The sequence below is a fragment of the Cyprinodon tularosa genome, unplaced genomic scaffold (genome assembly GCF_016077235.1).
Source record: "Cyprinodon tularosa strain WSP-4 unplaced genomic scaffold, ASM1607723v1 ctg73, whole genome shotgun sequence".
In the NCBI taxonomy this organism is placed as follows: Eukaryota; Metazoa; Chordata; class Actinopteri; order Cyprinodontiformes; family Cyprinodontidae; genus Cyprinodon; species Cyprinodon tularosa.
In genome coordinates this window covers 121,442-136,771 of record NW_024039485.1, presented here as the reverse complement: position 1 = coordinate 136,771, position 15,330 = coordinate 121,442, and the positions used below count along the sequence as shown (strand labels likewise).

Here is a 15,330-nt window from a genome sequence, read left to right as displayed (position 1 = left end):
TCTAACTTTATACTGCTTATATTGAGATGCTATAGTGTGACTTCGTGTGTGTTTGGCATTTAAAAACGGAAAATCCCTTGGCTGAGAGAAAAACAACAATGCAACCATGGACAAACACACAGCAAGGTTTATGGCACAAATTTCACATATGGTTTATAGGAACACGAGTTGAACAATACAACAACCGACAAATATTTAATATAAACAATTAAATAAATAAAAAAATGGTGCTCTAGATCAAAATAATCTACAAGAATAAAAAATAAAAACAACTTCTGATGTCACTTTTCTTTTCCTCCCTGCTCTTCTACATTAATGTGATTCACTGTTGTTTGCCCGTCCACACATAAACTTCTCTGTAACTGTCTAACATTTCTCCTCAGTCTCCTCGCTTGAACGAGGACGCGTGGGTTAAAAAAAAGCTGGGTTTCCCAGGCAGGCTGCAGGGGCGGGGCTTAAAGACGGACAGGGGCTTAGCGACGCGGAGGGGCGGGGCCAGAGCAATGCCTACAAGCGACAGCAGCTGTCAACAAACCAGACACACTTCTTCAGCCTCACCTGAGCCGCTCTGAGTACGAATCCCGTTTCTGAAAAGACTCCCTAAAGACTGACCGATCCGACAAAAAAGGGGCACAGAGCACAACCGTTTCTGACATGCACTTTGATAAATGTGAGTATTACTACTCTGATTAACTTTATATATTGCTTTTTTTTTGTTTATTACATTTGCTGTAGAGAATCCTCTGGATAGATTGTTCACATTCTCAAAAAAATATTAAGACAAAAAAGATTGTTATTGTAAAAAAAAAAAAAAGGAAAGGAAATTAAGGTACAATATTTTATTCTAATGTGTTTATCAACCTGATCAACTTCAATATATGTGATATATTTTTTTATCATTGTAATTTCTTAAGATGTTAGTTCTTATTCTTAGTCCCATTTATCCCAACATAAACAACTTTAAACAAACATATCTAACTTGAATTATAATTCATGGTATCATTTCATTGCTATGACATCACTATTTGGGTGAATCCAAGAGTCCAGTTCTGATTTTGGGGAACCCCTGATGCACCTCCACCCCTGCTTGCACATTTTCATTTCCTCTTTTGATTAATGCCAAAAAGCAGCTTTGTGTGATGTGACAGCAACAGCCTGCTTTGCCTAAGCTTTCTGTTTATCAGTTTTTTTTCTTTCTTTCTTTCCTTTTTTCTTTTTTTGCTTGGTTGATCACTTTACATGTGTTTTGTTGCATGCACTTAAACCCAGAGTGAAAAGCCACAAAATGAGGAACCTGGTGATGCACTGCCTCTTTCTTGTCTCTGAGGGATCAAGCTAAAAGAGAAAGGTCGTCGGAATCCCCGGCCCTCCCACGCGCGTGACTCAATGTCCAGGGGTTTCCACAGGGCCCAATTTGAATTCATCACAGACTGAGTGTAGTCTGCACAGAAACTCAATTTCGCTGTATTTGGTCTGGGCCTGCTATAAAAAGCCATCCTCTTGTTTCCTGTTTCTCTCAGTGTAAAGTGTAGAGCAACTTCTACCTCTGGTGAAGCTCTTTTTTAATGCACAATCTCTCGCTGTCTTGCACCAGCATTGTATCATCAGTGAAAAGGCCAAAGGTAGCATTTTGCTGTAAAGATCAAATGAGTCAGCATTAAGTAAGTTGTAGTAACACCTCGTGAACCTGAAAATGAAACTTTGTGGCATTAATCTGTTCTGACTGATGTCATTTCTGATCAAAGTGACCTTTATCAGGTGTTTTAGGGCACAAAGTAGGACACAGAAAATGGCTCTTTTTTTCACTAGAATATGTTTTCAACAGGAACTGAGAATTGATGTTTTTGAGAAGAGAAGAGAAAAGACAATGGCAAAAGTGAAACCAAAATAAAACCCCTCAGCTTTTCTTTGTGTTTACCTCAGAGGACACGCAATAATTTCTTACATGGACTTGAACCTAACGCCTGTGCTTCTGAGACATGTGGGCGCAATAGCAAACAAAAGGCAAACTACATATGTCTCTATGTGACGTGCCTCTGACACACCAAAGGCAGGAAGATGTGGTTTGCGCAATGGAGCGGGGCAGGAAGGTGTCACAGAAAATGAGCGCTGGCAATCCAGTGTTAAAGGTTTTCTGATGAATTTCTGTCTCTCGTTTTCTTTTTTGTGTACATCTGGCCACAGAAGATCTTTGTTCCTAATGGAGGAGGTTTTGTGAGAGTCTATGCTTTGAACCTGGGTTCCACAGACGGGGTGGAAATAGGGCCTGCGTTTTATCTTTCACGTGATGGGGGAAGCTTCAGAGGAAACAAACCTGTGTGGTTTCTCGTTGTTTGCTGGAAAAGGCAGATATCTATTTTGCGGTGTTGTTTTCTTTGCTGTTTTTACGCTTTTCCTTTACCTGTTGGGTGGAAATGAGCATCGGAAGGGGAAACGTGAACATCAAATAAAAGAATAGGTGTTAAGCTGTGGGACAAAAGGGGAAGAAAAATCCCTCTATGGAGAAACTGATCAGATAAGCCCCAAAAGTAACATCAAAGATTAAAAAGACTTTTGTCTTTTGTATTGACAGAAAAAAAGATGAGTGAAAAGAAAAAAAGGAAATAAGTTATTTCTATTATTATTTCTAATATTGCTATTCATCTTAAAAGGTTTAAAAAATTTTTTATTCCTCCGTTAGGTATATTGTTTCTAATATGGTTTGATAATTAATTTGTGGTTGTGTTTGCTAAAAACTTGCTGAATTCATTCACAAGTTATTCAAGATAAAACAAGAGCATTTTGTATATAAAATGTGAATTTTAGTAAATCTTTGTTTCACATCAGTTGCATTAGATTGCAGTGGTCTCAAGCTTGTTGTAAACATTTTAACTTGATGTGTCTGACTTTCTGATAAGCCAAGGTATCTGAAAATCTTTTGTTTTTTTTGGTGTTTTGTGCAAATCTCTGAGTTTAAAACAATGAATAGCTCTTTTAAAAAGCCTTTAAAATAGTCTTTCCTGACATACAGAGTAAGTAAAACAAGTTTTTTTAAGTCATGCCTACAGATGAAATTGATACAATCAAATAAGTGGAATTTATTTATTATTTTTTTTTTTTTACTAATTTAGATCTATTTATGTCTTTCTAAATGAGTTTTAGTAGGTAGACCCTTTTAGAATCTGTGGTTCCAGGTGTTGTGTCATTGGTTATAACCTCCATGGAAAAGTACAGGTGGAAAAGTCTTAATTAAAACTGGGGTCAAGAACCTTCTTTTTACATTTGCTGTTGGAAAGTGTGTGGTGTCATCAAAGAAATATCTCCTAAGCTTTTTGAAGCTTAGGAGAAAATACAATACAAATATTTACTGTATGTTCGATATTTAAAAAAAAATTGATTCATTACATTTATGACTAAAAAAAAGAACATAAGCCCATAAAAAAGTATAAAAACACAGTGTAAAGTTCATTTACTTTCCTACAAAACTATTTACCATTTTCAGTAGGATTAAAAAGTGCTAGTGAATACCTTTTCTTAGAATTTTCCCTTAGAAATTGGCTAAAAGAAAACAATTAGTCAACACGACCTAGAAATCTGCTGAAGAATGAAATCTGAGCAGATGCTATAGTTCAACCTGATTTGTGTCATATCCACATTTCAACGACAAAGTTAATATCAGAAAGAAGGTCATATAAAAAAAAGAATCACTTGATTATCTGCTAAACAGCAGCTGAAACATTAAAATTGCAGAAATCATTTATAAAGAAAAGACTGAGAATGAAGAATACCATTAGCAGAGTTTATATATATTAAGATCCTGTGCAGCTGAAGTCCAAGTTAAGCTGAGTTTATTCATACTTCCTGAGTTTAATCTGGTGTTAAACTTAGATAAATGTAAAAGTAAAGAAGTATACTTAAAGGATTTCTAACTACCATCATGTTGGTTAAATGTTTTAGGAGCTCAGAGTTCAGTTCAGTGCTCCACAATGTTTAAAATGTGGACAAAGCATCAGGTTTAAAAACATGGAGTTTTACAGATTATACGATTTTTTACTCTGAGATCAATAGAGACTTGGATTGTGCTTTTATTTTAAGGGCTCATAACTCAGACATTGTTATTTTAAAGCCATATATTGTGAAAAGCAGTGTTTTTTCTGTCATTTCACATCCAAATTGATTATGTTTTTATAATGATGTGACAGGAGGAAGAATATTTTAGCTAAAATAGTGGAATGAAGGATTGCTGCTGAGCAACAGAATGGCTGATGTCCTTAGCTTTAGCCAAGAGGAAGTATTATTTGATCAAAAATGTAATGAAACCAAAACTGTAATCATATGAAAGCTGAGAAAGATATTTAGAAGAGGACCCTATTATATATCCAAATGGGAAGTAGATAGCCTTAAAATATCACAAGGTGTTTGCATAGCTTGAAAAAGTGTTTTAGTTTAGTATTTTTTTAAATAAAAGAAATAAACAGTAAAATGTATAGTTGTTATGTCGTTTAAGAGGCTAAATGTTCAGATTTTTATAGCTGTGATCGCAAAAAAAATAAGAAAGATAATTCATCACTCTTCAAGTAAAAGAAATAAAAAAACCTTTTAGGCATTTTGTGGAAGCGTCTCTGCATTGGGAGATGCTTCCCACAAAACTCAAAAAAAAAAAAAAAAACACAAAGTGCATCCAGTCAGTGGTAGGTTGATAACTGGTTAATACTGAAAGATTTTTTTCATCTTGATCCAAATGTTCATGCTGTCAAACAGTTTGTCTTACAGAAACAGATGGAAAAGTTCACGTTAGGTCTATCTGAAATCTCTGACAGCATCCAGAGCCCTTTACATGCAGACACATTGCACAGATCCTTAAAAAAGGAACACTCATATATCGCCCTTCCAGCTCCCCTCCCTATCTTCTGCAGGATGCTCTTGTTGGCCGTATAACAGCTGTAGTGATGTAGGGTACTTATACTACACACTCAACCATAGCTCTGTCTAATGTTGTGAGGAAATTGATTAGAAGAGTTTAATTTGATTCAGTTCCCTCAGATTGTTTAGTCTCTTTTCAGCCCGTTCCACAATCCTACTGGTATTTAAAAAACCCTATCAATTTCTATTTCACCATCTGCTGCTAGATTTCAGTACAGTAACTGCCACTATGCATGGATTATTTTTTTTACAATACCAGATGCCTTTTTATTATTGAATTCCCCCATGTTTGAATGTTTTAATGTTTTTCCAGTGTTTGACATTCATCTTTTTTTCAAAGATTTGCAGTTTCTTTTGCTTTTTACCTGTTATGGTAATCAATTAGTAATTATTAAATCAGATTAGGAAAAAGTAATTCCTTTTGGGGTTTTTCAGCACCAAAAGAGAAGGCGTGTTGCACCCAGCCCACAGTAAAGAAACTTTTGGAGCAGAAGAGGAGACGTGAGACGTCAGCTGTGCTTCCACCCTGCTCCACTGCCAGTACAAGTCCAATTCCTCTGAACACAGTTGCCGTAAGCCAGCACATCAATTAACTCAGCTCTTTACCCCATGCTGTATCACTATATGTATTTATTAATCATGTTCTTTTTGTTGTTATGTTTAACAGGAGCTGTCTTCATCAGAACCATTTACTCTCACAGGTAACAGTGGGACATTCTCTTTAGAGTGATATAAAATAAAAGATCTTGTCTTTCATCCAGTCACATATATTCTGTACAATTCAATATTTTTCAAATATTTTCTAGGAATAATTGTTGCAACAATCTGGCAGGTTAATTTTGGAATTCCTTAAAGAAGTGCTTTGTAAAATTATAATTTGATTCAATACCAGTAGACTATACATGCTTCTTTGGTGGCACTTTACATGCACTTAACATTTTGACTTGATTTGATCAACATTCTCCAGCAATGACTCTTATTGACAGATGGATTTAGGATCCCACATATCTATAACATTTAAAACATAAAAAGTCTCAAACTGTTCTGCTAATTTGGATCCACGCTTAAACCCATAGCAAAATAAAATGCCTCTTCGGCTTTGTGGCAAAACCCCAGAAGATTTTATACTGAAAACCACAGTTAATATTTAACATGATCCAGCTATGTCTAATTTTGGGTATGATGACCTTTTGGTTTTCCTCACTGTTGTTATGGTAGAACTTTGACAAACCCTGATTTTATCCATCTAACAGGATACAGTAGTTCATTCCCACATAAAGGTCACTATTATTACTGGTTGATAATTATTTTAGATCCGTAACTGTTGCTATCAATCTCTTGGGAATTTTTCTATCAAGTTATATGTAAGTTTTGGTGAAATAGCCATTTCTAACTAAACTTTTTGTGCACTAATCACTTGTAAGCGCTCTCTCCATCACATTGCCAAATAATTTAAGTTGTGAGAAAGATCAACTAAGTTTAATTTCTGGTTGAGAGTCAGTGAAATAGGGAGCAAGTGAGACAAATTAATCTTAAGCTCCTCTAACAAAGCATTAGTTCAGAAAGATTTCATTGTTGATATTTAGAAGGTATTGCAAGATAAAGGTTAGATAGCTGTTGGTATGTTTGCACTTTTATATATCAGCTGCATGCAGCTTAACATAAATTGTGCCACGGCTGAGCAGCTCCTTACTTTGGGAATTTTATAGAGTGCACAAAGTCATAATGTAATGTTTACTGATGTTTTCAATGTAGCCGGACCAACAAGCAACCCAGACATGGCAGTGAGCTTTCAGTCATGGGTCCCTCCCCTTGAATCTACCCACCCTTACTACAGCAGTGCTCCAGAACACAGCTATGATACACCCTACCTTCCAATACAGCCTGAATACAGCACACAGCAGCCCGTCTCAATATTTGGAGACTCAATATCTCCATCATATGTAAGAGAAATGTTCTATTTCAGCTACAGCCAGTATTACCAGCTTCTTTATTCTCGGTATGACAATAATAGTTGGTTTCATTTCAGCCGGACTGCTCTGTGGTAGGAGAACCCAGCATGGCTTCATCTTGGCCCCTGTTAGGTCAGAGTCAGAACACGCAGCATATTTATGGCTCATCAATGGATTCTTTAAAGCTGGATGAGGCCAGGATGCTGCTGAGTGGGATGGACTACAGCAGGACCACTTGTCAGGATGAAGACGGTGACACGTGAGTACTTATAAGTGCTTATTGTGTATCATAATGTTATAATGGGGTTATTGTTGGTAATTCAAACAGCATGTAAAGCTATTCCTCGCAAATATAAGTCTGATCTTCTCCACAATATTGTATGATTCAGGGAGCAGCTTGATAATATTTATTTATCAGATTTAAACAGTTTAACAGTTGAAACTCTCACCATTTCTCCTTGCTCTCATAAGATAATATATCTTTTGTATTTAAGATTATATAGAAATTAATTTGAGCTACAAAATCCAGGGTGGTGTTAATGAAAAGTGAGAAACATGCCTTATATAGTCCAAGCTATTTTTATATAATGAAAGGAGTCATTACCTGGTACTTTAATTATAAATTCCTTCTGAAATTTTATTTTAAATTAAAATTGAATGCATGTTAGGAGAAAAAAAAGAATTAAACAAAGCTCATTGAGCCCCTTTTCATAACTCATTTTTTTCTTGGCAGAGAGATTTTAGCAGAGAGGCCAGTCTGTAAAAAGAAACAGGTTCAATTATTTCCCTGTTGGACAGCTGAGATTTTTCAGTTGGTGTACAGCCATGAGTGCTAAACCCAGCTTTCGTCTTTCTATGAGTATTCTGAGATTGATTGTGCCTGAAGGCCAGACAGGACCATACCGTGAAAATTTGTTTATGATAAGATTGCCCTAATTTTTGTTCTGCACTCTGTTTTATGGGCTGAATAGTGGAGTTTTGCGTTGTGCAGAATTGGCTGAGTTTCCTTTTGCTTTAGATCCTGTGCAGGAAGGTGCTCCAATTGCAAAGGCAGTCATACTCAAACCATGATAACATTTTCAAACACTCTTTAGAAACAATAATTAATAGCTTCCAGTGTTTTCAACCCTGCACACAAATGAGACATGTTGTCTTTTTATTTGATCTTTGGGTCAAGGGTCTAGGATAGAAATAATGTGTGCCTACTACACATTATTCAAAAAAGCTAGTCCTTGTCTTTTTTGGTGCTCCTTAAAATCTTGTATTTGCTTTTCGGTTTAGCTGTTCCCTGGATTACCTCAACAAAAAGCGTTCTAAATTCTCCCCATCTCATGGCCAATCAGGGATCAGCAGTCTGTTCACATAAGCCCTACTAAGCTTCCAACTTAGTGGCTACTGAACAGGTATGAATTTACCTAGTAAGAAAAAATATGAAATGGAAATGATTGGAAAGCTGACTGGGTGGAGTTGGGCTGACAGCCTGAGGAAAAGAAGCATAAGAGCTGGCCAGCATCTTATTAACACCAAACAAGCAGAGCGTAGTGATTTTTTTTGGCAACACTTCAGCATTACTTCAGAAATAAGCTGAAGCACCCAATGCCCACTGTTCAACATTTCTCAAATAACACCTTTGGAATAATTGATACATTTGACTGCTGAATATACCAGGATATTTTGGATAAAAAAAATATAGCTTTAAAGCACTAAGTCTTTTACCGACACAGATGCAAAACATAATCATAACTAACACTGAAAGGGTTCACCATACTGAAATTTGAACCCGGAGCTTTCTAAATAGTTTCAGTTTCTGATATTGCTGCTGAATATATCCAAAAACTTGTTTCTACATTGATACGGTTTTGTCTGTAGCTGCTAGCAGAAAGTGATAACTGCATTTGCAGTTTGGTACGTCATCCACCTGAGCTAAATTATGTCAGACAACATGAGCAAAATCGTGTTTGACGGAGAAAATAGATCAAATGGATTAACAGAGGGGATGACTGCTGCCACTCAATGCTGTTTACATGTAATTCATCATTTGTTTTTTTGTACAGGATCCTGCACATCTACACAGCCAAAGGACTCAGGGAGTATGCTATCGCTGCTGCAGAGAGGCTGAAGGAAGTAGGGAGACTGGATGCCAAGGAACACAAAGGAAAGGTATAAATGAAAGGATTAGAAGTGAAATATTTCAAGCAACATGAATGACTTTGAATATAATGTCTTTAATTTGCATGCTAACTGTGTTGCATGCAGACTGCTCTACTGGTGGCGGTGACAGCCAACCAGCCGGAGATTGTGCAGGATCTTCTGTCATTAGGAGCAGACATAAACGCCTGCGACTTTACAGGTCAAACTGCTCTTCATTTGGCTGCACACTATGGATTCCCAGCAGTTCTACGGGTGAAGAAAATGTTTTATTACACCCCAAAAAGGTAGTTGAAGATTCATTTTTTAGCGTTCCTCATCATAATTTCTATTTCTCTGCAGGCACTTCTGTCAGGTAGACCAAATGTCAACCTAGAGGCCCGCAATTTCGAAGGTAATTTATATTTTACGTTTATGAAAATGAGCAAATATCCCTTCGTTCATATTTAAAAACACTAAGTAAGTCTTTCTTCTTTGCCTTAGGTATGACTCCTCTACACTGTGCAGCCATTTCTCACAGTGTCACCATGAAAGCGTTTATGGCCGCTCCGGCAGATGTTGGTCTTCAGGCCAAAGGGGATGAGAAGCTCTCGTGTGTCCAGATGCTGATCATTGCAGGAGCGTCGCTTCTCAGCCAGGTACTGCAGCTCAGTAGAGCTGGTCACATTGAATGGGCTGTGTTAACCCATGAACTTTCCGTGAGAATGTGCAAAGAGGAAGTTCTTTGTTTCATCTAACCAACATGATGTCATAGTGCAGACACCAGTCCCTTTTATTCTCTTTTGTTTTCTCTGTCTGCTTTGACACTTATGTACCATTTTAGGACTAACAGTTTCATAATTTCTTCCCTTCCCTTTTCTTACCATTATTAACTTACAGGAAATCAAAAGTAACAAGACCATACTTCACTTCGCTGTGAAGGAGGGGAACATTAAACTGGTGGACTACCTGCTCAGTTTTCGCCTGCCAAACATGAAAGACTTTGTTAACATGAAAGTGAGTCCCACACTGACCTAAATGTCAAAACGGTATTCTCGGAATGACTCTACTCACGAGTTCGCTGTACATTGAACATTAAAATTACACCGCCTGAACTGCCTTAGTCATGCCATGTTCATGTCTTTGCAACAGGCTCACGGTCACACGGCTTTACACATGGCGGCGGGGCTTCACAGCAACCCTAACCAGGAGAAGATCCTGCAGCTTCTGCTGGACCGAGGGGCTGATCCAAGCATCCGGAACCTGGAGAACGACCAGCCGGCTCACCTGCTGCAGAGCGGCCCGCAAGGAGAAAGGGTATGCTGCTCACTTTTTCTCAGTGTTATAATCAGTAAATATATTGGCTGCAGCTAGGGCTGCAACTAACGATTCTTTTGCAAATCGATTAATCTGTTGGTATTTTTTTAATAGATTAATAATCGGATAGCAAAAGGTTCCCTAAAGAAGACTTTTTACTAAATTAAACCAAGTGAAACTAAAACTTTTCCACTTGAGGAGGCTGGATAGAGCATATTGACAAAAGAAAAAGATTTTTATTCTAAATATAATTTTTGTTTTTACAATTTTGGTGTAATAGCTGCTTTAAGTTGGTTGGTCTCTCAGCTAAAGGCATGTTTTAGGGTCTCTATACTCCAGTAAACGACTGATTATTAAATGAGTCGACGATTATTTTAATAATCGATTGATCCGATTAATTGTTTCAGCCTTGGTTGCAGCGGATAACTATCTGGGTGTCTTTATGGTATAAATCCAAATTAGTCTGCTGTGGAAGTCAGAATGGAGCCACATGGAATTGGATTCTAGCAACTTTATAAGACTCCAGCATTGTTTTGCTGGATCATTCTTTAAGAACCAATGATTTGGTGAATATTTACACAGAATAACAGGAGGTGTAGCGCCACTGCAAATTAAATTGATTATTAAACATGTGAACAGTTTCCATCCAGACTAATTTTATGATAGATTTGTCTCTGAAGTTGGACCTTAGATTTAGTAATTACGTCTATAATAAAGCAAATTATAGACAGAAGCCCGAAAATCCCTGGGATTTGTTTGCATGCAAGATATCAGCAGTAGAAGCCAATCAGGGTCTCTCTCTAATTTGTTTCAATACAGCTTTAAAAAAATACTTTATTGATCCCAAAGGGAAATTAAACTAATATTAAATAGGCCCACCAGCAGAGGTTTTATCACACTGAGTGTAACAATAAACAGGTACTATCAGAAGCACTGATAAGTGCGACTTTTGTATCATGGCAGCCATATTGGATATTGATCTCTTTCTTAGTGAGCTCTGACTGTAACCGTTGGAAATATCCCCTTAGAGGATATCCTGATTACCTCCAGGATGAGAGAACCTACTATAACTCAGATGAATTCTGAATAACTAAGTAGCATCTGTATTCTAAAGTGTCCTTTTTTATTAAATCAGGTGTCAATAAAGCAAACAATTAATAAAGATAATAACTGATTGATAATTGATTTTAAAATAGATTTCAGACTAAATAATGATCCAAAGAAAAAAGTGGTTTTCACTGATGTGACAATGTTAAATGGTGCTACTTCAAGACAGTAGAAAGCTGCTACAATCTTGGCCCCTTTAACACTAAGAATTATTCTAATTTATCCAGGAGTCTAACGTCGATTTATACTAAATTTAACCAGGAGAATGATCACATTTAAGATTTTAACCATGTTTTACTTTTAGGCAGGGACTCATGTAGAACAATCCTGAATCATCATTTTAAATGTCTCCTTTTTATAATATAATCTGGTCTCACTGAGTTATAACATTTTTCTTTGTTTGTTTTTCTTACAGCTCAAGTTCATGTTAAAGAGACGAAGCAGTTCTCGTTCTGGCAGGACCAGGAATAATTTAGACCACATGTAATCCCAATTCAGTGGGATGAAGAGTCTTCAAGGTGACTCCTCTATTGAAAAGGGGACAAACCTTTCAGTTGATTTTGGGATTCCGACCTATATTTCTATTAGTGTTGCACCGATACCGATACCAGTATCGGACGGGGCCCCGATACTGCCCTAAAATGGTGGCATCGGTATCGGCGAGTACCAACAAATAGGGCACCGATACCATTTTGAGAGCCATAGGTTTATTCAACTATTGTCACCCATGCCTGGTAGGCAATACAAAGTTCTACTTGATTCACTTTGTATTAGAGTTTTTCCTGCTTCACAAAGGTAGGCAGCAGCTTGACAAAGCCGTGATGGCAATTATTTTACATTATTATGGTATCGGTATTGGCCGATACTGCACAGCCAGGTATCGGGTATTAGGGCCAAAAAATGGCATCGGCGCAACACTAATTTCTATTAAAAGAAACAAACATAAATAGACAGAAAAAATTATATTTGAATATCCCTTTCTATATTTTGCTACATGGCCTTTGCTTTTCATTTTTTGGGCCGGATTTATCAAGATCCAATTTTGCGTGCAGTAATTTGCGCTCGCAAACTGGAATTTTGTGCGAGGGGCTGAACCATGGTTTGCGGGTGATTTAACAAGAGTGATTGCATAACTGGTGGCAGGTGCAAAACTGTTGGAGACGCCCTATTTAAATTATGGTTTTGCGCGGTTTGTGGTTTGCGGCAAAGTAGTTTGTGCAAACTAGTGCATTAAGAAATTTAAATCTGACAGTGACCCTCCCACCCCCTCCAAAAAAAAAAAAAAAAAAAAAAAAAAAAAAAATATATATATATATATATATATATATATATATATATATATAAACTTTGGCAACCTTTATATGTGGCTGAATTTCTACTTCACCGCAGTAAAAAAAAAAAAAAAAAAAAAAAAAAAAGAGGTGTTTTGTATCGGCCAGTAGAAAAATGCATATACCAAATGGCTCACAATAAGTGACTGTGGATAAGATGACTTCGCTTACGCATCCCCGCAGCATTGGCATGTTGCTCCACAGGCGCAGAGGTCGGGGTTCTCTCCGGTAGGGCGACATGGCATTTAGAACGTCGGACAGCACTTCTGAAAACGAGATTGGGAGATCCCAGATGCAAAAAAGTGCAACGTTGCAAGGAGTTTTGTGATATCTGGTATTGCGTGGGTCCTCCTTGTGGCTGGCTCCAAATCCATTCGGAGTTCCCCCAACAGTTCCAAAATGGCAATGCTGGATAAACGATATGTTTTGATGATCGTTTCCTCGTTCATTCCAAAAATATTCACACGGAGTGAAAAAATGCGTTCTCTGCGTCTCCTTGCTTCATTTCGATGTCTCCTTCTTGCGACAATAACCGCTGCCATGTGTGCGCAATTACGCATACAGACCATTTGCACCTTCTTTTGAAACGTGTTAAATATAGAGTCAGATACCGTTAGCAAAATTGCTTTCGTGTTTGATAAATTACTTTGCGAGTGCTAAATTAATATATTTACATGTTCTCCTCCCACAAGACGCACTTTTGCGTGTAAACGCCCCATATTGCATATTCATTGCAGAAAAAGTACTAAATGGATAAGAGGCGCTATTTAGCACGTTTTAAAGACCAAATCATTTTAGCACGCTGTTGATAGATCAGTTTGTACATTTTTTAGCATGCGCAGTGAAATAGCTCACGTTTTTATACACGCAAACATTTGATAGATCCGGCCCTTTGTCTTTAAAACAAATTTATTTTTAGGAAATTGAATTAATAAGTCTACATAATGATAAATGCATGTGTAATATTTGATAAAATTGGAAACACATTATTAGACTGCATAAACACATGATAAATGGTATAGAGGTGCCCTCCTCAAGCTAGTAACATTTCCTCAATAGGTTGACCTCCCAATTCAAAGTTGATTTCTGTGAAATCGTGAGTAAAAGCTCTGGGACCATGTCCCTGAAACCCCTCTGACTCTCTGGTTAAAACCCCTCACTGGTTAGATATCATACTGATACTATGAGCAGAGGTTTTGAGATGTATCAGCATATGCTTTCTTCTGTTAAGAACTTATGTTTTTCAAATGAAAACCTGTTTATTGGTTTGTTTGCTATATACATCATACATAGTTGTGTGTGACATCGGGTGCAATTTTTTTTTCTTTGTGGAAAATGAAACTTTACTGTGTAAAATGTAAGAAATTATGACAAAGAATGTTATTTTTGTTTCTAATCTAGACATCAGGCGAGTCAGTGCGATGACAAACTGTCTGATTCACTGTACATTTTACTTATGAGTCACGAGTAAAAGTACAACACTGTTTCCATCAGATTGTTTTGATGGTTGAGTGCAGATCTTCAGCAGTCCCATTTTCATTTAGCATGAGAGATATGAGCAGGGTGGAAACTACACCATCCCACTATAAGAGCTGTTTGAGGCAGTAAATTACACTTTCAGCAAGAGATTACATGTTTTTCAAGGTATTTTATTTTTTAAACATGATGATGAAATCAAATTAAGTCTCACACTTGTGTGTCATCTTTGACATTTGTTAATAGCACAAAGCAAAAGATTAAACTTTCCACATATTGCAAGCAGCCCCTACCTGATTCAGGAGTACTTTCATAACATATAAAGTACCGTTATACTCAATCTTTATTTTAAAAGGGCCTAATTCTTTAGGTTATTTAAAATTGTGACTTCAGTTTGATTTTTCACTGCCTTAATCTGATTTGTTTTGTAGCTTTAAGCAAGAAATCTTTCAACATCTAAGGCATTACAGAATGATTATGATTGTTTTTTTTATTCTTAATGTTTCTATTTATTGTGTTGTTAAGCCATTTTCTCCATCTGCTATCTGAAATGATTGCCCAAGACAGAATGGCAACATGTCGGGAACTCTTTCCATGCTTTTTACCAACACATTAAGTAATTACAGTGATACAAACTGGAAAAATGTATGATTTGTAATCATGCTGACAATTTTTATTGTTCAACAGAAATAAAATATATTTAAGACAAACTACATATGCTCCATTGGTTTCATTTAGCAGACTCTTTTTGACAAAGTCTTTTAAATTTAAGGAGTTTTACGAAAATTCATTGAGAGTATAGAGGTTAAGTTAAGATGTGTTGAATGACCCAGGATGGTAGAGGTATTCTACATTTGTCAAAAAGCAATAGCAAAGAAACAGCCCATGTGTTTGTGAGTAACAGCAAAGGTCCTGTGACGTCACTCTTCCCTTTCAGGCATGTGCTACATTTTCTATACGCCTGGAGGAGGAACTGTAACAGAGAAAGAAATATGAAAAGCTCTTATTATTATGTTCAAGCACAGAGTGCCAGTGAAAGGTCAGTCTCAGCTGATGTTACTCACCTTCTGTCTTTGGAACCTGGGTAGCGGATGAGCTTGAGCTGTTTACAGGGGCAA

The 15,330-nt window shown here is 36.9% G+C and overlaps 1 protein-coding gene across 1 annotated transcript; it reads left to right on the top strand.

The window, feature by feature from the left end:
* Positions 1-543: 543 nt before the first annotated feature.
* On the top strand, positions 544-12,471 carry LOC119772843 (NF-kappa-B inhibitor delta). The gene is made up of 12 exons (XM_038269515.1): positions 544-670; positions 5,338-5,474; positions 5,570-5,603; positions 6,658-6,845; positions 6,932-7,113; positions 8,909-9,014; positions 9,111-9,257; positions 9,345-9,396; positions 9,486-9,640; positions 9,882-9,998; positions 10,134-10,298; positions 11,821-12,471. Exons 1-12 carry the CDS (start codon positions 655-657, stop codon positions 11,890-11,892), a joined length of 1,371 nt encoding a protein of 456 aa, XP_038125443.1. The 5' UTR covers positions 544-654; the 3' UTR covers positions 11,893-12,471.
* Positions 12,472-15,330: the final 2,859 nt, after the last annotated feature.

What these genes read in the sequence shown, in the direction of transcription:
- LOC119772843 (XM_038269515.1), top strand. An exon ending in AGAACCATTTACTCTCACAG is followed by an intron (nt 5,604 to 6,657) that starts GTAACAGTGGGA and finishes TTTTCAATGTAG; the next exon opens with CCGGACCAACAAGCAACCCA. An exon ending in GCGGCCCGCAAGGAGAAAGG is followed by an intron (nt 10,299 to 11,820) that starts GTATGCTGCTCA and finishes TTTTTCTTACAG; the next exon opens with CTCAAGTTCATGTTAAAGAG.